Source organism: Gracilinanus agilis, chromosome 5 (assembly GCF_016433145.1).
Source record: "Gracilinanus agilis isolate LMUSP501 chromosome 5, AgileGrace, whole genome shotgun sequence".
Taxonomy (NCBI): Eukaryota; Metazoa; Chordata; class Mammalia; order Didelphimorphia; family Didelphidae; genus Gracilinanus; species Gracilinanus agilis.
This window is the reverse complement of record NC_058134.1, coordinates 60,947,515-60,973,314: the sequence shown is the minus strand read 5'-3', so window position 1 is coordinate 60,973,314 and position 25,800 is coordinate 60,947,515. Positions and strand designations below refer to the sequence as shown.

The 25,800-nt window shown below is 32.9% G+C and overlaps 1 protein-coding gene and 1 long non-coding RNA gene across 4 annotated transcripts in view; one reads left to right on the top strand and one right to left on the bottom strand.

Moving 5' to 3' along the window:
• The window catches only part of PLXDC2 (plexin domain containing 2), a 490,294-nt gene that overhangs the window by 39,930 nt on the left and 424,564 nt on the right, over positions 1–25,800 (bottom strand). For all 3 annotated transcript variants that reach the window (XM_044678167.1, XM_044678168.1, XM_044678169.1), the window contains 3 exons: positions 13,970–14,030; positions 12,264–12,414; positions 10,145–10,183 (listed from right to left, as the gene is read on the bottom strand). In XM_044678167.1, coding sequence (XP_044534102.1) covers positions 10,145–10,183; positions 12,264–12,414; positions 13,970–14,030 — 251 coding nt within the window. The remainder of the gene's footprint in view (positions 1–10,144; positions 10,184–12,263; positions 12,415–13,969; positions 14,031–25,800) is intronic.
• LOC123249178 overlaps positions 1–25,800 on the top strand; it is an 85,041-nt gene that overhangs the window by 37,917 nt on the left and 21,324 nt on the right. The window lies entirely within an intron of this gene.

Genomic DNA, 25,800 nt, shown 5'->3' with positions numbered 1-25,800 from the left:
GCTAGAGTAGGGATCGGCAACCTTTTTGGCCATGAGAGCCATAAACACCACATTTTTTAATGTGTAATTTCGTGAGAACTGTACAGTGCTCACAGTGCCGCTCCTGTAACAGTGCCTGAAAAAAAATGGACTTAATGGCTCCTGCAGAAAGAGCCACATCTCGTCCTCAAAAGAGCCAGATATGGCTCGAGAGCCATACGTTGCCGACCCCTGGGCTAAAGGATGAACATACTGATAAAAACAAAAACAACAAAATCAGAATTCAGAATAGAGTCTTCATAGTATTAGCCAGATGACCCCCCCCCTTTGGTAATATTTAGTTTTTTTCTCCTTTTTTTTAACCTTAGTTTTTTTACATTTTGAGTTCCAGTTTCTCCCTTCCTTTTCCCATTACGGAGAAAGCAAGCAATTTGATAGTTATTCATGTACTATCAGGTAATACACATCTCCATATTTATTATCATCATACGGTGGAAGAAGACACATATTCCCTCTCCTCCCCCCCAAAAAAAAACTCTCAAAGAAAATAAAGTGAAAATGGTATGATTTGATCTCGATTGAGACTCCATCACTTCTCTCTCTGGTGGTAGCATTTTTCATCCTAAGTCCTTTGGAATTGTCTTTTTTTAAATGCTAGATGTTTAATAATAGCTAAAATGGTAACAAGTAAAAGCCCCAATATCTTCATTTAGAAGTAACTAAGTGCAAGAAAAGAAAAATAAAAGGTTCCAGGATAACCCTATAAAAAAAGAAGTAACTAAGTAATTTCCTTTCTTTATTACATGATATTAGGGCTGGTGGATAAGAGGAATGCTATAGATGTTGCCTACCAAAATTTAAGCTAAGTGTTTGATAATATCTCATATTTCTCATGCTTTAAAGTTTGTAGAGCCATTGGTGTTGATGATAGTTGATTTGGGACATTGAGGAGGGATTGGAAAAAAGTCATTAGAGTTAAAATGTTAACTAGAACATTGTTTTCTAGTGGAGGGTCCTATATTAGCCATTTTCTTTTTAACAGTTTTATTAATGATCTAGATAAAGGCAGTGATGGCAAGTATGCTTATCCAAATTGCAGATGGCAAGAAGGAGATAAGAATTTTTATAGCACCTGCTATGTGCTAGGCACTTTACAAATATTATTTTATTTTATCCTCACAATAACCATAGGAATGCAGGTGTTATTAGCATCCTGATTTTTCAGGTGAGGAAACTGAGTCAAAGAGGGATTAAGTGACTTTTCCAGGGCACAGAGTGAGGAAATCTGAGGTCATATATGAACTCTGGTCTTCCTGATTCCAAGACCAATATTCCAGTCATTATGTCACCTAGTTACCTATAATGGCAGATGACTTAAAATTATCACAGTTAGTTAAAATACTGAATAATATGATTCTGGGACTTCCAGATAGGCTAGAACATTGTGATGAAATTTAATAGAAGCAAATGTACTTATGTTAAAAAAATTCAACCTGAATGACTAGATAGCAGTTAGTCTGAAAAAAGATTGGAGAAAGTAGGACTGTGGATAGCAATCTCAAGATGGAAAAAATAGCTAGAAATTTAATATTATCTTGGGTTATATATATATATATTATATATATATATATTATATATATATCATGAGCCCCCAAGTCCTTACATGTTAAATACTTTCCTGGTTCTGAACTTGAATCTTCTTAAATTATTACATTCTGTAAAATTTTCTATTTCCAAAATAATATACATTGCCTTCCATTTCATGGGGGGAGGAGGAAGAGGCTTCCTTTTTTACATACATACACACACACACACACACACACACACACACACATATATGATTATATCTATATAATATATGAGATTATATATATATTAATTATATATAATTAATATTATATAAATAATATATAAATAAAAATAATATTTAATTAATTATATATACATAAATGGAGGCACTAATTCTAGACTAATTCTAGCTACTGTGCTACCTAGATAATCAATCCCCTAATNACACACACACTCACACACACACACACACATATATGATTTGAACCTAGCGCCTTCCATCTCTAGGCCTGACTCCCAATCTATTGAGCTACCCAGCTGCCCCTATCTTAGGTTATATTGAGAGGAATATCTTATAAGATTAGTGAGGTGATATTCCTATTGTATTCTAATGAGTTGCATCTGGAATTTTGGAATGTTCTGGTCATTTCTCAAGAGTATATTTTAGATAGGTCACAAATGAACTGGAGAATATCCAGAAGAATTAAATCTTAATGGATTTTGTGGAAATTCAAATGTCATTATACAAATGTAAATAGAATCATAGAAAATTAGATCTTAAAGGGTTCTTCAACATAATAGAGTATAAGCCCCTTCACTTTACTTCTCAATCAAAAGGAATCCAACAATTAATTTAATTTGCACTACTTTTCCACTTCGAAAAATGTTGTTATAATCACTTGGGAAATATACAAATTTTTGAGACTCAAATGAACTAGATGGTAAAATTATTGTTTTGTTATATTTTAAATATAAAAGGTAACAACTGGAAAATAATCAAAGCAACCAATAACACAAAACGTGTAAAAATGGTACAAGCTATAAAACCATATAATTCAGTTCTCTGTTAAAGTATAAACGATATTGATTTAGAGCTGCAAAAGGATCAAGGCTTTATTTTAATGTGGCAACAAGCCGGGGGTGTGAAGTCATTTGCTAATGCCACACAAATAGTAAGTGGCAAACTTAGAATTTTAATTAAAGTCTTCTGACTACAAATCTATTGCACACACCTGTTATACTATATGAATAATAAGATTTTTTAACAAAATGAGCAAAATTTCATTAAAAGGAAAAATTAGAAACATCTAACAATAATCATCATTTTCAGAATAAATGAAAAAATATGTATTGAGCACTCACTAAATAATAATTTTTTTTAATGAGTCAGAGATGTTTTATTCATGTTGTAGAACCGAAATTGATCAATATGATCCTAAAATGATCGATCTGGTTCATTTGGGAACTTTTTTTTTAAATTTAAACATTTATTAATAATCATTTTTAACATGGTTACATGATTCATGCTCCTATTTTCCCCTTCACCCCCCACCCATGGCCAATGCACATTTCCACTGATTTTGTCATGTGTCCTTGATCAAGACCTATTTCCAAATTGTTGGTGGTTGCATTGGTGTGGTAGTTTCAAGTCTACATCCCCAATCATGTCCACCCCGACCCATGCATTCAAGCAGTTGCTTTTCTTATATGTTTTCTCTCCTGCAGTTCTTCCTCTGAATGTAGGTAGCGTTCTTTACCATGAATCCCTCAGAGCTGTCCTGGGTCATTGCATTGTTGCTGGTACAGAAGCCCATTACATTCGATTTTACCACAGTATATCAGTCTCTGTGTACAAAGTTCTTCTGCCTCTGCTCCTTTTGCTCTGCATCAGTTCCTGGAGGTCTCTCCAGTTTGCCTGGAACTCCTCCAGTTTATTATTCCTTTTAGCACAATAGTATTCCATCACCCGCATATACCACAATTTGTTCAGCCATTCCCCAATTGAAGGACATACCCTCCTTTTCCAGTTTGTTGCCACCACAAAAAGCACAGCTATAAATATTTTCATACAAGTCTGTTTATCTATGATCTCTTTGCACATAAGTCATCAGCATTTCTATACATTTCCAACACACTAGAGCAGCAAGAAGTAGAAAGAGAAACACCATTTAAAATCACCCTAGACAATATAAAATACTTAGGAATCTATCTACCAAAACAAACACAGCAATTATATGAAAACAACTACAAAACACTTTCCAAACAAATAAAACTGGATCTAAACAATTGGAAAGCCATTGATTGCTCATGGGTAGGTCGAGCTAACATAATAAAAATGACAATTCTACCCAAATTAATTTACCTATTTAGCGCCATACCTAGCAAGCTACCAAAAAACTTCTTTACTGAATTAGAAAAAACTATAACAAATTTCATTTGGAATAACAAAAGATCAAGAATATCAAGGGAAATAATGAAAAAATGTGAAGGAAGGGGGACTAGCAGTACCAGATATTAAACTATACTACAAAGCAGCAGTCATCAAAACAATATGGTACTGGCTAAGAGACAGACAGGAGGATCAGTGGAATAGACTTGGGGTAAATGACATCAGCAAGACAGTGTATGATAAACCCAAAGAGCCCAACTTTTGGGACATGAATCCACTATTTGACAAAAACTGCTGGGAAATTTGGAAAACAATATGGGAGAGATTAGGTCTAGATCAACATCTCACACCCTACACCAAGATAAATTCAGAATGGGTGAATGACTTGAATATAAAGAGGGAAACTATAAATAAGTTAAGTGAACACAGAATAGTATACTTGTCAGATCTCTGGGAAAGGAAAGACTTTAAAACCAAGCAAGAGTTAGAGAAAATTACAAAATGTAAATTAAATGGTTTTGATTATATTAACTAAAAAGCTTTTGTACAAACAAAAACAATGTAGTCAAAATCAGAAGGGAAACAACAAATTGGGAAAAAAATCTTTATAACGAAAAATTCTGACAGGGGTCTAATTACTCAAATATACAAGGAGTTAAAGGAATTGTATAAAAAATCAAGCCATTCCCCAATTGATAAATGGGCAAGAGACATGAATAGGCAATTTTCAGGTAAATAAATCAAAAGTATCAATAAGTACATGAGAAAGTGTTCCAAATCAAAACAACTCTAAGGTATCACCTCACACCTAGCAGATTGGCTAAAATGAAAGAAGGGGAGAGTAATGAATGTTGGAGGGGATGTGGCAAAATTGGGACATTAATGCATTGCTGGTGGAGTTGTGAACTGATCCAGCCATTCTGGCTGGCAATTTGGAATCATGCTCAAGGGGCTATAAAAGAATGCCTGCCCTTTGATCCAGCCATAAATAATAATGTTTGAAAAAATTCTAAATTTCTAAAAAAAAAATTTAAAGAAGCTTTAGTGAACAAATTTGAATATTATCCTTATCTAACTAATCCTAGCAAACTGTTTTAGAAATCAATACTTACTCCCAGTGCTATATTAGAAATATTAATGTTATGAATGCTATGCTTCAATATTATTAAAAAGTCAAATGAGAATATGAGGCATAGGATCACATATTTAGAGTTGAAAATGTACTTAATGTTTTCTTAAGCAACTTATTCATTTTATAACTACAGAAACTGCAGCTGAATGTCCTGCACAAGGTCATAAATGTGAATGATTGAACCAAATTCAAAAATGGGTCTTCTGACTTCAGAGCCAGAAGTTGACATATTTGCCAGTACATTTCATTGTTATTAAAATGGAAACAGAAAAGGAGAGGGATAGTTTGATCTGAAGATATAACTCCATTTTGAAACTTAATTTACTTCAAAATAATTTAGCAAGCAAGTATCCTTCAATGTTCAAAATCACAAGGATATTCAGAATTTATAGAGAATCTTTTTTTTAACTTTACAACTTTTTAATGGCCACATCTTGCAATGTATCCTAGAGAGATGAAAAAAGACTATTTTTTTAAATAAAAGAATCACTTAAATCTTTACTTTCAAAGATGAAGACTAGATTCTTATGTCTTAGATTTTCCTTTCTTTCTGAAAGACTGATATATCTTTGAATCAAAGATCAGACCTGTAGCTTCAGAGGTATTTGGACTTAATCTAAGAGTTATCATAAAATACAATGCATAATGAAAGATACATTGAGAGCAATTAAGGAAATTATAGTTCTGTTTGGGTGAGAGTGGGTGAGAAATACTGTATAACTTTGCTATTTTGAAACTGTGCTTCATGTCAAGCATAAAGAAAAGCTCTAGGGAAGCAAATCAATAATATGCCAATCATTGGTTCTATTCCTGAAATCAAAAGCCTTAGTTGATGGAAATTGTCTCTGAATGCTTCTCTTTTCCTCTTAAATCCACTGAGGTAGCAAAGTTTGCAAAAGGGGAACATAAGGCCCCAGTCTTTACATATTAAATACTTTCCTGGTTTTGAACTTGAATCTTCTTAACTTATTATATTCTGTACAATTTTCTATTTCTAAAATAATATACATTGCCTTGCATTTCATAGGGGAAGGAGGAGGCTTCCTCTTAAAATTACAGTCAGTGGGAAAGTCCAGAGGAACCAATATAATTTTCAATCAATAAGTAAACAGGCAAGCTTTTATCAGGCAATTAATGTGTCTTAAGCACTATGTGAGGTCCTGAAAATACAAAACAGAAAAAGTAGCAATATTTATATTTTTCTTCTCTGCCTTCATTTGGAACTCTTGAGGCTGTGAGTTCTGTGAGAGTGAACTCTTTCCTTTTTTGTTGTAACCTTCATATTTAGCACAGAACTTTAAATATATTGTCATTGATTAATGCTATTTGAATTGACTGCATTATTCCAATGTATATTTTTGATATTTTTTCTACTATTTTGAACCATTTTCTATTTTAGAATTTCTGGCCATGTAATCCTATCTTTCATTTGAAAATATGGAAATCTGCTTTTCTAAAATTTAGGATGTGTTCCAGCATTTCCTCCCTTGTTATGTTTCATATAAATTCGCTTCAATTTAATAATTATGTATTATGTAAATATTTAGTTGTAATGTTCAAGTGTTTCCTGTTACCACTCATCATTACTCCCTTCAATATAATAGCTCCTCCTTGTGTGCCTCTTTTATTTTAGGTAATTTCCCCCATTTCTTCCTCTTTCCCCCTCTTTTCCCATGGCATCTTTCTTTCTCACCTATATATATTTTTGTTTACATAATCACAGCATGTGTAATTCATGTTTACACCCCTTTCTATGAGGAATCTGTCTAGTTCTCCTAATAATGATAAATGTTTTGGAAGATACATGTATCACTTTCCCATATAGAAAGATATATAGAATTCAATCAGTATCATAACTTCTCATTGATGTTTACCTGTTTAGGTTTCTCTTAAGTCTTATATTTGAAAGTTAAATTTTCTATTCAGCTCTGGTCTTTTCATAAAGCATACTTGAAAGCGTTCTATTTCATTAACAATGCATTTATTTTTACTGTGAAGGCTTTTATTATTTTCCTGTGTAAGTTATTCTTGGTTGCAAGTCCAGTTCTTTTGCCCTCTGAAATGTTATATTCCAAACCTATCACTACTTTAATGTGGTAGCTGCTTAATCTTGTGTGATTCTTACTCTATGATATTTGAATGATTTCTTTCTGACTGCATAAAATGTACTATCTTTTATTTGTGAGATCTTATATTTGGTTTTTATATTCTAGGGAGTTTTCATTTTGGGATTCTTCCAGGTAGTGTTCAATAATTTTTTCAGTTTCTATTTTACACTTTGGTTTTAGGATACTGGGGCAGTTTTCCTTGATAATTTTTTGAAATATGATGTTTATACTTTTTGATCATGACTTTAATAATTGTTAAATCATCTCATCTTGATCTATTTTCAATGTTAGCTATTTTTTCAATGAGATATTTCATATTTTCTTCTAATTTTCTCATTCCTTTGGCATATTTACTTTCTCTTAGTGTCTCATAGAGACATTACTTTCCACATGATTAATTCCATTACTTTAGGAATGATTTTCTGCAGTGGGGTTTTGTAGCTTTTTCTCAACTTGGCAAATTCTGCCTTTAAAGGAAAATTTTTCATCAGTGGATTTTTTAAAACATCTTTAAAATTTTTTACTTCTTGTTTTAGAGATTTGTTAGTATTTCTGGACTTCTTTTACAAGCTGATGTCTTTTCATAATTTTTTTCTTTTACTTTTGTTTCTTTACTTTTTTGATTCTGAAAATCTCTCTTTTTTAGGTATTCAAGGAATTATTGTTGGTCTTGGGTCCAGTTCACAATTTTTCTTTCAGATATTGATTAAAATTGTTTTGACTTCTTCTAAATTTTTGTCTTGATATTTCTTGTTACCATAGTTGTTTTTATGGATAGTTTCCTTTGTTTGCTCGTTTCCCCACATTATTTTTTTTCCTTATGAAAAAGGGAGTTTATTGTAAAATGTGAAGTAGAAATGACTTCTGATGAGTTTCAGCTCTATTTCTCTAGATAGACCACGATGTGACTGAATACACTTGGAAAAGCCAGAATGAAACAATGGGGCTAATATGTACATATGGTCATTTAAAATTTCTTTTCTCCTGATAATTTCTTGTTCTCAGATGATTGATTTTATTATGGAACTGAATAATTTTCCTTGTATGCTATAGTGCTTTTATCAGCAACTTTATTTGCAACTTTCAGACTAGTTGAACATACATGCTAATGAGTTCTAAGGAATATAACAATCAAATTCCAGACCTCACAGATAAAAGAGAATATATTTTAGTAGGTATCCCAAACTCTAGATTTTGTATCTACATGTACTTATTGAAAATTGTATCCAGTTCTCCAGTCCCAAAGATGCATAGTGGCATTGTTAGCTCCAGATACCAACAAAGTATCTGAATTCATTGCTAATTCATTACTTATAATATCATGACCAAGAAATATTTTGAATGAAGTTTCCACTAGGGAATTTCTACTATTTCATTTTATCTGGAGAATAAGATGAAAATGTCTTAGATGTTAAATCACTGCTCTAAATCATCATTTATTAATCTAAGCATACTCTGAAAAGTGCCCTAAATTTCAGGAAAGGTGAAATTGAATGATCAAGAAAAATATAGGGAAGATTCTATACACTTAAATTCCACAAGAGCGGTAAATACAGAAGGGGAACATTCTCAAAAACAAAAAACAAATGTTGAAGAAAAAAAGAATAAAGTGAAACTATCCAAATGAGGAAGAAAAGGTAAGGGCGAACAATTCAACCTAAACTTATTTACTTATTCAGTGTCATACCTATAAAACTACCAAAAAAACCTTTTAGTAGTATCAGAAAAAATATAACAAAGTTCATGTGGAAGATCAAAAGACCAAGATCATCAAGGAAACTAATAAAAAAGGGGGAAGAATGGGGACCTAGCAGTACCAGATCATAAACTTTATTACAAAGCAGTCATCATCAAAACAATATGGTACTGGCTAAAAAATAGAAGGGTGGATCAATGGAATAGAGTTGGGGTAAATGACCTCAGCAAGCTAGTGTTTGATAAATCCAAAGATCTCAGCTTTTGGAATAAGAACTCAGTATTTGACAAAAACTGCTGTAAAAAATTGGAAAAAATTATTAGAAAAATCCGGTTTAGATCAACATCTCACACCCTATGCCCAGATAAATTCAAAATGGCTAAATGACTTAAATATAAAGAGTGAAATCATGAATAAATTAGGTGAACATAGAATAGCATAGCTGTCAGATCTGTGGAAATTTTAAGACCAAGTAAGAGATAGAGAACATTGCAAAATTTATGTAACAGATAATATATTTCAATGAGAAGACCCTCTTCCTGTGCTGAATAAACAATAGAGGCTATGTAAATTCCTTTTATCAGAATCCAGCAAACTTATATAAATACATGTGGATTATCTAAGAAATAATATTGTATAATATTAAAATAGGATTTAAAAAATAACAATCTCTATATTCCAGTTCTTCCATACTTTTTGCTTTTTGGTAAAAATCATTTTTCTCAAAGGTTAAGTTCTGCAACAAGTGTTAATACAAGCACATAATTGGTAATCTCTATTGGATTTTATAGTGAAATATCATCATAAACATTTATTATTAGCTTGTAATTAAAAAATTTTAGGTAATTTGTTGACCTAACCCCCACTGTTAGACAAATGATCAACTGAGCTTCAAAGTCTTTGCTCTAGATAATTCTATATTTATGGTACATTTATTACCAAAGTATATAACTTGATCAATTCAGTGAAAAATCATCCATATCGGTATTTGGGCCCAAAGAACAACAGAATATTTGATAAGATGATGCATTTTTTCATCTTATAGTAGTTACACAGTACAAGAATTAGGGTTCACCCACTCTGATAGAATAATTCACCTTTGCTGCCCACTCTGATATGCCCATGAACCAAAGTTGTAGGAAATGAAAACAAATCTGTGGTCTGTATTTTACAAAGTCTGTTCATTTTCCTGATTAAGATGAATGAAAGTGATTAGCATACATTTAAGTAACCTATTAACATTGCTTATGAAGAAAAGTATCGGTTCCTACCTCCATTATCTCTTAAATGTAGAGCTATCTTGGTATCATCTGGAAAAGAAATTCAAAGTTATTACAATAGGAAACTTCCCTTAACAAGACCATAAATCTCATTACTGCTATTATTTTACTCTATGACTTAGCTATAATATGATTTGGATTCACTGTTTCATTTTGAAGTCACTTTCCACTTCAATTAGGTTGGTCCAAACTGGTAACAAGATTTGGTTAATTGTGCCTTACAATCAAAACAACAAAAAAAGCACAGTGATTAAGAATCTCAAGACAAAGATTTTAGTGCACATAATGAATAATAATGCAGTATACAGACTATTACATGGAAGGAATGTGGTATAGTTAAAAGAATAGTGTATTGAGTTAGAATAGGGTTGTTGTTATCATTTTTGTTATTACTGTTATTATTTCTATGTTTTCATTTTAGCTCTACCCCAGTTTAACTTTGTTGACCAAGCCACTTTACTTCTCTTGGATTCTGTTTCCTAATCCAAAAGATTAAAGAGTTTGAATAAATTACCTTCCAGTGTCTTTCCAGAATTAAAAATTATACAAATTATACATATTCTCTACACTGTTAAAGTCTATTAACACTGGTAAATTATATTGGATGTAATGATCATGGGATCATGGAATTCAAAACTGGAATGTGCCTTCGAGGTCATATACTCCAACACTTTCATTTTATGGTTGAGAAAACACCTCAGAGAGGTGAGATGAGTTTCCTGAAACTTCACAGGTACATACGTGGCAAGGATAGCATTGCATTCCTTTCAATTCAATAAATGTTAAAGGGCTATGAAGCGAAAGTAAGTGTTAATTTAAATTCAAGTTCAGTTTCAAATCCAGTGACCTTTCTGCTACCCCATAATTTATCATGACAAATTTTCTTCAGATTCTCTACAACCAATAACAATAACGAAAAGTTACTTTGTAAGTATGTCTTCATTATTTTTTTTTAAATCTTAACAAAAAAGGTCGACTTAATTTAGATAAGTTTGTCCCCAGTGACTGACTCAACTTACACCTTTGAAAAATTGGAAGTATGACAAAGTGATGCTTAATTAGGTATCCTTGATCTTACTCTTTTTAAAGGAACTAGATTACATCCACTGCTACGGTTCCCTGCTAAGTTAGGTACCTATTAGTTTTCTTTTCCCATCATGATTTGAATGGCAGGAACAATTCAGATTGTCTGTGCTGCCAATACACAAATATATAGTTTGATTTTAGAAAAGGGCATACATATATTTCGTAATTGTGTATCAAGTATCTTTGCTCTAGTCATTTTATTTCCATTTGAAGTTCACTAAAAAGTCAAGGTGGCATCTTAATTGAATATTTTATTTAAAGGAGAGTATTCCAGTGACTTAAGATAAGTATATAGGGCTTTCCTAGAGCCATCTTTCTTTTGTCTTACACATTGTCACTCAAGTATCATAAGATTTCTAATCAAATTCCATGAGAGCATAACTGGCAATTCAGTATAGTAGATAATATTATATGTACCCCATCATATTTTTCTTTCCATGCTCTTAATTTTCATTTAAGTCATTTTGAATCTTTAAGATTGCGTGAGAGCAGGATTTTAAGCTCCCATTTCTTTTGACCCCCCAAAAGCATCACACATGATGCTAAGAATCAGGTAGGGATAAATTGTTGGTTGGATGATTATTGAATAAATATCTCAAATATTATGTTTGTAATTCTTTTGTTTTTCAAGTATAGATTTTGTAGGTATTTGATAGACATGCACCCACTTTATCAAAAGTAGCAATGTCTTGTCATAGTCTTTTAAGTATATGAAATGAAACAAAATTTAAACAAAAAAACTAAATCTTGTGACACTGTCCCTCAGGAAGACAATTGGCTGATTGCTGTGTGATTTACAAGGGAGAAGTTCAACTAACTTGTAAAGAAAGATGTTCCAACTAACTCTTAAAGATAGAGAAAAGGAATTCAAAAGACATGTCAGTCTCCCAACTCCTCTTTTTTTTTTGCATCCATAAAACACCAAAACTATGATTTTTCCCTTTAAAAATTTAAAAATTTCCCTTAAACTCACACTTGATCAAATATTACTAAAATAGGAAAAAAAAACCCAGATGTTTACCACCTTCTGTCGGTAGGCTGGTTGGTAGCTGTGGGGCAGTTGTTCTTCTGGTAGTAGTTAAAACCCTGAATTGTGTAGTTGTGGAATGTAGGGTTGTGGTTGTCTGGGAGGATGTTTCACCTGGCTCTGTGCTGTCACACATCTTCTCTTTGGACTGATGAAAAAGACATAAAATAACATCAAAATTAACAGTGAACACTTTTTAATCAAGTAAAAGGGTTTGAATTGTAAAAAAAAAATTAAAACTAAAAATCTAAGAAAATAGATCTAGAGTCAAGATATGAAGGATATGATTTTGGATAGGACTATATTTATATATTTATTCACTAAAATTATGAAATACATTAGGTGAAAAAGAAATATAATTTGTCACTGCCAAAAATGATCATTCATTTACCATAATTCCTTTGGCTTAAGAGGTGGATATGTATGCATATGATGTGAAACCCAAATATGTATATATCTATGTGTGTATGTGCATGTAAACTACATATAGGTGTATGCATATGCACATGGATAGTGAATACTTAGTGTTTGAATATTTCTATTTGTGATAACTATCACATTACCTGGCATTTGTAGGCACTGAAAAATATGTTTAATTGAATCCCTTAAGCTATACGAGCATCCATCTAAAATATTGCTATATTTTTATCAATTATTTTAATTTTATCTCTGTTGCTACCTTAACTGACACAATAAAGGGGAAGAATAATTGCTCCTTTGAACAAGAGAAGTCAGGAAATGGATTAATTTACATCACTTCTGACACATGACTGAATAAAATATTAGACAATTTGATTGAAGCCTTCTTCAATGGTATGCTCCTTTGATTTGAATGGCTTTCTTAGTGATCTACTGATACAAGTCTCTATGGATAATCTGTCTTTTCAGTTCATTTTTTAATTAAAAAATTAAATATTTTGATCATTAGACCTGTCAGCATATTTTCTAGTTTGTAGATGACTGTCGAAGGTGAATAAAGGGATATGTGGCATTTTTAAATGACACTAAAAACCTTTGTCCATCATTACTTCTTTAAAACTTGATGAAAATGTGAAAACATGGAGTTAGTTTCTTTAAGTAAACAGGATATATCTACAAACCTCTTTGGCTACTGGATGGAGTGTAGAGTCCATAAGATTGATGCCAGGAATACTCTCACATTCCTCAGCCCTACCTACTGCCTCCTCTGGCTTCCTTTAAATCTTAATGAATATCTTATCTTTTATAGGAAGCCCTTCCAACCTTTCTTAATTCTAGTGCATTCCATCTGCCAATTATTTCCCACATATCCTTATATTCTGAATGTAGCTTGGTTTTGTATTTATTTATGCATTGGCTCCCCTAATAGATTTTAAGTTCCTTTAGGGCAAGGATTGTCTTTTGCCTTATTTTGTATCCTCAGCTCTTGGCATAGCATCTGGCTCATAGTAGGTGCCTAAAAATATTTATTGCTCATTTTCAAAAAAGGAGGCATAGAATTTATGTCTAGAATCCAGGAACAACAACTTTCTTTTATATGACATAGGTTAGTAATTATCATCATTATTTTCCCTTAAACCTATTGAACTTCAACATATGAAATAAAGACCAAGAAGGAATCCCTTAGTTTTGGTGGATTTTTCCATTAAAGTTCATTATGCAATATAAGACAATTCATTCACAAGAGCTTTGAGATTGATTGTGCTCTTAAGGCACCTACTTACCTCTTCAGGGCAACCACTGTCTACCCAGTCTTGACGGTGTCGATCAAATCCACTGGAGCATCTTGATATGAAGGTGAAATTGTAGTCCATAAGAGAAAGATAAAAGGCACAGAGAATGGATTTGGAGAAAGGGGAGAAAGAGTAAGGGTAAATAAACTATTTACAAATTTTCCATCTTTAGCATATCAGAAGCTTTCTTCTAGATAATAACCAACTTGAAAAGTTCAAAATGAATTAAAGCTTTTCAGAGTGGTTGGTCACTCTCTATAAGGCTCCACTATTACAACGACACTCATTGGTAAATTCTTAGTCTAAATCACACAGAATGCTTTGAGTCTGGTTTCTGTTACTTATTTAAATTTAAATTTCATTAATGGGAAATGAGATGTGATGTTTTCATGTTTGCATACTAAGTTCCTCTATCCCTTGAAAATGAATGTAGGCACATTTTCACTAATTATTCCTTATTCTAAGGATCTTATTATTGGGAACTGCAGATCTGTATTAAATCGAATGAATCCATTACTCAGACTCACATTTAGTTATACAGGAATTTATAATTGAGAATAAGTTGGTAAGATCCTATCCACTTATACCACTGTGTGTATATGTATTTATGTATATAAATACATATACATACAAACACAGTAACTGTAAGTTCACCTATGCATGACATGTCATATCATGCCATTTTTCTCCTCAAACCGCATCACTCCAAAAACTATTACTTCTTTCAAAAAGCCATATATTATCACATGAGTACAAAGTTATTTTATCATCTTAATTTCTCAGAAATTCTTTAAATTTTCCTCCATTTATATTTTGTTTCTCCAACTGGAAAGAATACAAGCTATATGAGGGTAAAAACTGTGTCATATTTCTTTGCCTCTGTTATTTTCTCCTGTTCATTAACTTTCAAATTGTAGGTCTTAAATAAATATGGCTATGACCTAGGCTAATTGTTTTACTAGGAGAAATCCATTTATCCCTAAACTCAAGGTACCCATGAAAGATATTTTTACGAGAGTCTGCTTTTCCTTCATAAGATGGTCTCAATGATTCTTTAATATTGCTGCTTTATACATTTCTCCTCCAAACATTTTATTAGAAGTTCACCTAGTAATTCACTAGTCTGTTCAAATAGGTTTTGCCATAGAATGTTGCCCCATGGTATGAATGAATATAACATCTCAAGTGGAATGAGATATAATAGAACTATTGGCAGAAAAGGCTAGACTTATTACTCTCTCCCCAAAAAGGGCTTTTACAGCTGGTCTGTTCAGTTCTAGCCATCTGTGTTGAGCACACTGATATAATATATAGATATGTAGGTAAAATGTTGGTTAGTTGGGACTTTTCCTCTTTTTTTATGGTACTTTGTCATACTAGCCATTTAAATTCGGACATAGGCATTTTAATCTTCCTGACTCCAGGTTGGAGCCTCCAGTAACTATACCATCTAGTTGCTCATTATCATAAAAGAAACTGCTATTTTAAGCACATGCTATTGTTTAATGTATTTATCACAAGTTTATAAATGGAGTCTGATTTACAATTCAAAGTTTGAAGCCAGGCTAGATCCCTTATATTTTGTTCATATCAAATATGAAGTATATGGGTAATATTTCAGTGTAATGGTGCTCAAGTTAGGGAGATGACCGTAAACGTCTTGGGGTTCCCCTTTATTTCACATAAAAATAATAGGACCTCTAAAAATGAAATGTGAGAATAAAAGTATACAAAGGACGAATTATTCCTATTCTGTGAACCTTCAGGATATCCTTTTAGAGTACCACACAACAAGAAATACAGTTTTTCATCCATTGACAAACAGGTTGGCAGAATAAAAATAAATTCCTAGATGGATTAAACTGTTACAGTTTGAAAGATTTCCCTTGGCAAACTGCAGAATGTTGTGGCGAGCTCTGGTATTATTATAATTAACAGTCCAGCCCTACTAGTATGAGATAACTCCAGTGGTCCCTTTTGACAATTTATAAAGTGCAGGCTCATCTGATTAGTATGCCTTAAAAATTTCCAGATTTTATTCTGACTATTCAGCAGTTTATATAGACACACTGTTGAGCTTGACACAATATTATCTGAAGGCAGGTCTAACACAAAGAAAGTCCTTCGAGTCTAAGCAAACTGATCTATAAAATACATAGGAAGCATGCAGAAATACAAAGATACAGTGACCTTGGAGTAGGTGTAACTACTTCAACTAATGAATCAGAATATTTAAGTTCCTGCTTCAAGGGATTTGAGCTTCAGATTCTGACTTTAATATAAGATTTTCATAAAATATGGCATGGAAATGACAAAAGCAGTTTATTTGATTAAATATTGTAATGAATGATAACATGACACAAAGTGCCATTCAAACTTGAAAATTTTAAGATGGCCACAGAAAGAGATGATGGAAATTACTTATATGAGCCACCAGTGGGAAACTATTAAAAACAATACATATTGTTTTTACTGTATCTCAAACCATAATTTGTAATAGGTGGCTTCCTATTTTTTGTTTCCAGAATATAATTTTATTTATATAATAAAATGTATGCAATATAATTTTGGTTTAAAAAACCTTATAGGACCATATTAAATGAACACTGCTATATTTTCCTAACATATTACAACCCATCAGATAATATGGTTTAAAGAGAAATCAGTGCCTCCCCTCCAAACTCCGACTGACTCTCCTTTGAATCTCCTGATTTCTGTTGAGGATTTCAGCACCATCCTAGTCACTGGAGTTCTTAGGACACTTTACTTTCCCCATATCCTGAATTCAGTCTGAATTTATATCTTGTCCATTTCACACCCACAAAATCATGCATATTGCTGCCCTCTCCACTTACTCTACCCTTTTTCTTAGTTCAAGCTAATACCAACTCTCACCTGGACTAGTTTTGTAATGGTTCCCCTAGATTCCCATTTTTACTCTTTCCATCCCATACGCAGCTGCCAAAATAATCATCCTAACACACATGTAAAAGTATTCAGTGGTTTCCTGTTGCTGCTAAGATAAAAAGGAGACTCCTCAGACCAGCATTTAAAATTGTCCGTGATCTGCCTCCAACTGCCTTCCAGATCTTGCACATTGACCCCTCCCAGCCTTTATATATTCTATATCTCAGCCAAATTGGATGGACTTCCAGACATTCTCCAAACTCAACATTCCATCTCCTGCCTCTATGATTTTGAGCACATTGTTTCCTATTCCTGGAATGGATACTTTCTTCACCTCTGATGCTGCATCTTTATTCTCCTAAAAATCACACCTAAGGTGCTGCCTCCATCATAAAGCTTTCCATTATTTTACCTTTTAGATGGTCCAGTCAATAGAGTGTTGTGCCTTGAGTTAGAGAGACCTGATTTCAAAATTAGGCTCAGGCACTTTTCAGTTATGTAACACTAAACTTCTGTCAGCTCCATTTTTTTTCCTCTGTGAAATGGGGAAGATAACAGCACCAATCTCTCATGAATGTTGTAAGGCTCAAAGGTCATTGTAAAAGCACTTGGCAAACCCCGAAGTATGATAGACGTGCTAGTGATTATTACTGTTTGTCTTCTTTTCCTTTTAAAAGTCCCTTCTATTTATTTGCTCAGTTCATAGATTGTAAGTCTATTAGCATCTCAATCAGAAGATTGCTTTTTCTTAGAAAGCAAGAACACAAAGAATAAGGCTTTTGGTTAACTAATATCAAGTTTTTAACAAAAGCATGTTGAACTGAATTGAATGATGTTATTTTCATGACTTAAGAGAACTTCAGAAACAATTCCATTTATCAAGGAAAATGTGATAAAAAAGGGACTTCAGAAATCATAGTTTCCTTCCTTCTTTATCTCACTCTACACACACACACACACACACACACACACACACACACACACACGTATGCATCAGGTATGGGACTTTAATCCAGATCTTCCTAATTCTCTACCCAGTTTCTACACCTTCCTTCCTTCCATAGAGAGATTTTTTTTTGCTTTAAAATTCATAAAGTATTTAATTGGAAAAATGGTTGTGTTAGAAAGTTTTATTTGACTGGAAAAGACATAAACTGACACAAAGTGAGCAAAATCAAATGAACAATGTGTAAAGTAATAGGAATAATCAATTGTAAAATATTTAGCTAGGCTGATAATTCAATGTCCTACCACAGTTCCAAAGGTCTCATCATAAAAAAATGCTATCCAATTTCAGAAAGAAGGAGAGAGAAAGAGAGAGTGACCGGGAGGATATAGTGAGAGAGAGAGAGATGAGGAAGGGATAGAGAAAGAAATAGAGACACAGAGAGATACATAAAAAGAGAAAGAAAGAAAAATCCATGGAGAGATTTTAATGGAAAAGATATCTTTTGCTTTGCAGTATAAAGTTGGTTAACAGACCTTAATGAAACTATTATATTGTGAGAATATGCCATTAATATGTCATAAACCCATACAGACAAACACACACACACACACGCATGCGGAAACCTAAATCTTTTACAGACTTGGAAAACCAGTCCAAGAATGCTGTACTGGATTATTATATAAAGTTAATGATCTGCAAAATTCCAAAAACTCAAGACAAATATCTTAGCAGATGATCTGATGGTTGATGTTGCCCAAATAGTCACATGAGAAGTTTTTACATGTATCATGGTATGGCATCTTCATGGAAAAATCCAATTATATACTACAATAATGAAATAGAGACAGGCCTTAAGTCAACTATAACTTTTACCAGAAATAATGGCAAATAAATGAATGTGTATATAACAGGCATAGGATAGCATAGTATGGATAAATATTTCTTACATAGAACATGCACAGAAGCTACCTGGAACTAATTCTACTTTGCTCACAAGGGAAATTCAATGTTAAAAATTAAATAAAGAATAATTATCTCAATTCCAATGTTTGTTAAAAGCACCTTTTTTAGGTGACCTACATCTAGGATATGAGTGTAGGGTTTGGTCACCTTGATGAAATTGCCTTACACCACTTCTAAAATAGATTTAGTTACTACAAGATAATCTGAAGCTTCATAAAAAATGAGACATTTAGACTTGGGGAGGGGGGTTTCAAGATGGCAAAACTGAAAAACATTCAGTTGGAATCTTTCACATTCCCTTCCAAAAAATTTCAAGATAACTCCTCAAATGGGATTCTGGAATGGGAAAGCTATTCTTTTAGCCCACACAACAAAACAAGTTGCAGAGAAAGATCTGTGACATGAGGGTGGAAGGCAGCATGATATCCATCTGGATGAAATACCAGCGTTGGGACTGGGTGGTGGCAATAAAAGCAGCTCCAGCTTGAGGAACTCCCAGGCCAGAGATGGAAAGTGGACCTGACACATTGAGGAAGTACTGGATGCAGGGCCAGGACGCTTCTTGGTAACTCCATTGCTTATACCCACTTCTGAGTCATGGTTCAAGGGCAGAGAGAAATACTCCCCCCCCCTTTTTAAAAACCCTTCACTTCTATCTTAGAATCAATACTAAGTTATGAGTTGCAAGGCAGAAAAGCAGCAAGGGCCAGACAATTGGGATTAAGTGATTTGCTCACGATCACACAGCAAGGCAGTGTCTGATTACTGATTTGAACTCAGGACTTCCCATCCACATGCCTGGCTCTTTATCCACTGAGCCATTTTGCTACCCCAAAGTGTAATTTTACTCATGTGGAAATGAGAGCCCTGAGAGGATGGATCACTTCAAGCAGAACTAGGAGAACATTGTACACAGTAACAACATTATTGTAAAGATGATCAACTATGAAATACTTAGCTACTCTGATAGAAACAATGATCCAAAACAATTCCCAAGAATCCATGATGAAAATGATAACTAATGTTATCTACTTCCAGGGAGAACAAATTAGCTCTGAATACAAGTGAAGCAAACTTTTTTTCCCCAACTCTTTATATTTTTATTGTCTTCATTTACAATATGGCTAATATGGAAATATGTTTTGTGCGACTTCCTTATAAAATAGAAGACAATTTGCTTGTTTTCTCAAGGAGTGAGAGGGATAAAACTAATTTGGAACTAAATTTTTTATTGAAATGTAATTGGGAAATATTAAAAACATTTTACATGTAATGTAAACTTTTTATATTTAATACAATTAAAATTTCAAAAAGAAAATGTGACTTGCAATGAAATGTACAACTTATTGTTTGCAAACACAAGACATATAAAGCAAAGAACAGGTTGGTGAATCTTCTAAGACAGTTGTCGGAGAAAGTGAGTACAATAAAAATACTTGGCATAACTTGCCTTTGACATTTTTCTCGTCTATTAATAAGTTGTAAAATAAATGGATAATATTTAAGTGATGAGCTTAACATAGTATCAATATTAAGATGCCTTGATAGAACTTAGTTATCATCAAGAAGTGGACTGGTTTTTGCAATAGTTAGAACTTAAATAGTTTTTTTCTTTCTCTGTGGTCAAATTTTGTTATACTTCATTTGTTTATATACTTAAACTTTGTTTTTATTGTGAATTTAACTGTTATTAACAAACACAAAAAGAAATATAAAGAGTAAATAGATTATTGAATAAAAAATATCTTAATTTTCAACATTTGTTTTTAAGGAATATTTATGTATATGATCATTAAAAGTAATGATAAGGAGTAGTATTTATATATGCAATATATAATTATGAAGTCTGTTTTATATATATATATATATATATCACCTCACTTTATACTCCCAACAACCAAGGAAATAAATACTATAATTATTCTCACTTTGCGTTTGAAGAAATTGAGGTAGAGAGATTAAATGACTTATTCAGGGTCATACAGAGCTAAACTTTTGCTGACATGATATTTGAACTGATATCTGATTGATTCTACATGCAGAATGCTATCCATTGCACCTAGCTGCTTAGATATAAAATGCGTCTATATTTATATGTATATCTAGAGATATACATATAATGAAAACTCTTACCCTCTACCACAGACCCCCTTATCAAATTTTTACAATTCACTTTTCAGATAATGTTTGGCCCCTTCTTGGGGAGAATTTTCCTAAAATTATTTTAATTTTTCGTTTGGAAATTCTATTGTTGAAATAGTGAAATAGCAAAAATTAATGTAAACTGGTCAAATGCTCAGACACTTTCTGAGGGCTGGCAAACTATTTTTAAAAATATATTTCTGAAATTCAGGTAACAAAGAACAGCCAAGTGCTCCAACTAATTGGAGAAATGCATTTTTGCCTTATTGTAGATCCAATTAATGCAAAAAGAAAGTATTTTGTTATAGGATAGAAATTTATTCTTCTACCACATATCTCCAGATAAGGGGTTAGGATGAAACTTTTGGCCAAGAAAATTCAAAGAATTAAGTTGATGGATGTTTTAACCTAGGGGATGCCAAATGTCCCTGGCATGTTAGACTAAGCTCCAACTCAGCACATAACTTACACCTACATAAAAATTACTTGAAAAGGTTCCTTGAAAAGATGCCTAAGAAGTGTTGATAAATTATTTTGAAGTTAGAAAAGGCCATCTGACTCACAAGAATTGCCGCCTTAGTTTACACAAGTATCATTTTTGAAAGCCAAGCCAGCTTCTAATTTCATGGAGGCATGAGGAGGTTATAATGAAATTTTCATTTTTGACGCAATTGCCAAGTTCTCTGAGTGAATATTTACACAGATAGCTTTAGAAATTTCTGTCAGGCTAGGACATAACATTATATTAATTTTAAATTAATTTATCTTTATTCTGTACTCTATGTGTGAATCCAGCTTCTGCTGTGAAGTTTTTGAATTCCTTACTTGGATGTCATCCTTGGGTAAATATATTTTATTAGTTCTTTGAAACCAATGATGTTTGAGTCCTATAGTTCCTTCCAGTGTTGTGGTGTCTTATTTGCATTATATGAAACCTATAAATGTTATAAAGTAAACTTCCATGTTTTTTCTAGTCCTTTTAGAAATTTTGAAACCTGGGGAAACAGAGAATACCTGTACATGCTCGAAAGCAGGTAGGTGTAGGGATTTCTCCATCATCCATTATAAGAAATAGACTCTCTGAACCTATAAATGCATTCCTAATATGCAAAAGCATATTGTGCATGCTTTAAAAATTGGGCCTTCGTTTTCTATCCTTCTCATCACCTATCTTCTATATATTTCTATCAGCAAAATGATTGAGATGTAACTTCTCTGCTATTTATCCAAAACATCTTCCCTAACTGCTAAACACAGGTGACAAGATCTAGAGATTACGCAGAATCTAGTTCATTCCTGAAGATTTTGTGTTAAAGAAAACTGCAATTAGTTCACTTGGGGGTCTCATTTACAGTCATAATAATTCACAGATCAGTGGATCAGTATTTGAATGATCTGTGATGCAATTCATTGATGTAGTCATTCCTCCAAAGATGTAGGTTGCTCCCCTTCCATGACTGCCCACCCTCATCCATGTAAGTGCATGGTCTACCCAACATGCTGGCTCACTTACTTTCACTCTCTTAACAACTCAGTGATACAAAGGAAGGATGTGAGTTATGTACCAGCTGACTCTTTTTTGGGGGGGGGGGTAAAAGGCTTATCCCATTTTTTCCATCATAAATTTCTTTGATGATAAATTTTATGTGACATACATTATTGCATTTTGTAATGTGCCATTAGAGAGCCATGCTCATAATCAACCAAACCTGGCTCCTTATTGGTTCTGTTATTAAATAAACTTTTTCACATTTGAAACTTTTTATAACCTGAGTTCTTCCTGCAATTTCAGTATCTTTATTTCCTTTCCTGAATTTTAACCAAACTGGCCAACTATATTGGTCCATATATGCAACATTCTATCTCTAACTTCTCGTGCCTTGAACTGACTATCTCTCATGACTATTATGCATTTCTTTATTCCCTTTGAATCTTGAAATCTCATATTTCCTACAAGATGCAGCTCAAGCACCATATTTTTCATAAAACTTTTCTTTGTTCTCTTCCTATAACCTCCTAAGAAACTAGATGAAATGTCCCAAAGTAATGTTATAGTCATTATTATATGTTTTTCTTTGTTCTTTATGCATTTAAATGTTTGTTTAGGTATAACAAATTCCCACTAGAATATCAGCCCTTACTTGTATGGACTGATATAGAGAACAACCAGGATACTTTATATAAAATTATAAAGAAAATTGAAATATTTAAGAAATCTGATTAATACAATGACCAAACATGATTCTTGAATTGATGTTGAGGTACACGAAGAGCAGAGATGCTTGAGAGCAGAGAAATGCTAGAGAATGAGATAGGCATATGTGGATAACATCAGTGCAGGGATTTGTTTTATTTTACAATCAATATTATGGGGATTTAAAAAAAATTCCCAACTTTTGGAGGAATTAATAGTATAATAAAATAAATACTTTTCAATTAAAAATAAAAAAAATTATAGATATTTTAAGAATGTAAGCTACCTTCTAGTGTGATGAAGCCAAGGTGGCAAAGTAGGAGAGCACTCAACTGAGCTCTTCCAAGATTTGCCTCCAAATAACTTAACAATATTTTAAATAAAAATCTGTAGTAGCAGAGCCCATGTGGATGAAACTCCAGGAGTGGGAATAAATGGTTATGACAGAAGCAACAACTAGGTTAGGACTTTTCAAGTCAGAATCAGTCACTTGCCAACTGATCAAAAAGAGATTAAAGATTATTTCTGTCCTTGCACTGGACACAGGAATAGATACTGTTTGGGCTGTGAAGGGGAAAATCAGAACAGGATGAGAGAGGACAGACAATGTGTGTGTACCTCATTTATACTGTTTCAAAAAAGATTTTCTATATACAAATACATATATACCCAATTGATAATGGAAATCTTTCTTGCTGAACAGGGAAGGAGGAGGAGAAGGGAATAAAAATAAGAGGAGGAGGGTGGGTGATAAAAGAGAGGACAGATAAAGGAAGGCAATGGTATGAAGCAAAACTGTCTTGAATGGGGGAGGGAAGAGAAGAATAAGAAAAAGAAGGAGGAGGAAGAGGAGACGATCAATTTTATGGAGAATTAAGGCAAATTTAACCAAGTCTGCAAGGGAACAAAGCTGGGAGAAATAGCTCACAATTTGATACTAGAGTTGGGACTCAAAAAGTTCTCAAGAGAAAAATTAAATTTCAGAATTGTTAAGTATAAAATCTAATATAAGCTCTTTTAAGGAACACCCCTACTGTTACCACATACTCTTTCTTCCAGCGGTTCCACTTCTTAATCTTTAGATTTTCTCTACCATTACATTGAGGTGTTACTTTCCTCTTGTTCCCTCCCTTCAGCTTTTTTCCCCCTCTTTTATTTTTCTCAATTACATTAAAAAGTTTACATTCCTATTTTAAAATATTGCATTCCAAATCCTCTCTCTTCTTCCTTCTTCTATCCCTCTTTAGAAAACAAAGTGATATATAGATTACACTTGTGAAATAATGCAAAAAACATTTCAATATTAGCCAAGCTACAGAAGAAATCAACCAAAAAAGGTTTTTAAAAGTATGCTTCAATCAGCATTAAGATTCTACTATTTCTTTCTCAGGAAATAATCTTTCTGATGGATCTGAGGATGATCAGCTGTCATCATAAGTTCTTTGGAATGCAGATCACTGTATTGCCCAGAAGAACTAAGTCATTCATAATTGATCATCTTACACTATTATTCTGTATACTTTTGTTGATTATCTTATCCTAATGGAATGTAAGCCTCCTGAGGGGACGATTATCCTGCTTTCTACTTAGATGCATCTTCATAGTGAGTAGCACCATGAAGCATATAATAATTTTTTTTTAATTTAACTTAGATTTTTGAAAAAAAATCAAGTATATGTCCATAATGTACAAGAGAAAAAAACACAGTAATTTATCTTTTTTTAAATCTAGGGTTTTTAGTTGATTTCTGGTAGACCAAAAGGCTAATGTGATCTTTTGTTGCATTAAAGGAAGAATCATGACTCAAGGAAAAGAAGAGATATGTACTATGTATATCTTGGTTATTTCTCATCCATTATCCTAGGTATAGTTCTTGGCACAACATTTAAGGAAACCTGAGAGAATTTAGTGGATGAAAATCAAGATGGCTAAAGTCCTTGAATTTATACTATAAGGACATTTGTTGAAATATTGGGGAAGTTTTGCTTGAAGAAGAAAATACTTAGGGGGCATGATGGTTTTCTTTATTTGCATTAAGGTCTGTCATATAGCATTAGAATAATCATATATGACACAAGTAGGGGAAAAATCCTGATAAAACTTGCAGAAAGGCAGATTTAAGATTGTCACATGGAAATTCCACCCAACAATTAGAGTTTTTTTCTAAAGTAGAATGAACAGTTTCAAGAAGTAATCAGTTTCTCTTTTCTTGAAGTTTTTAGGCAAAGATGTGAATATGAATGTAAAATCTCATGACCTCTGACCCCCTAATTCTGTAAAGCTTCTTTAATATCTAGTGATCTTTCACCTATCCTGGGAGTTCTGTTCCAGAGACCTCAGCAATAGATGAAAAACAAAGGGTGTTCACTGCCAGAAGTCTTAGAAGGTACAGAATATTTTCTTCTCTTAGTCTAGCTCTACTATATCAAACTGCTTCTGGTAAGACTACTGATTTGAGATGCAGTGGGTTTACATGAAGACAAATCCATGACCACTAAACCTATAAAACCTTTTCAGCATCAACCTAGGATATGTTTATTATCATCAGGCTCAAATTTTCTTAATATCAAAGTTCTTATAATCCAAAAGAAAACCACTTGTATTTTATGATCAGCACAGTTTGTCCACTGCAGCTTTGCTTGGGATTAATGGTTTCAGAGATTCATT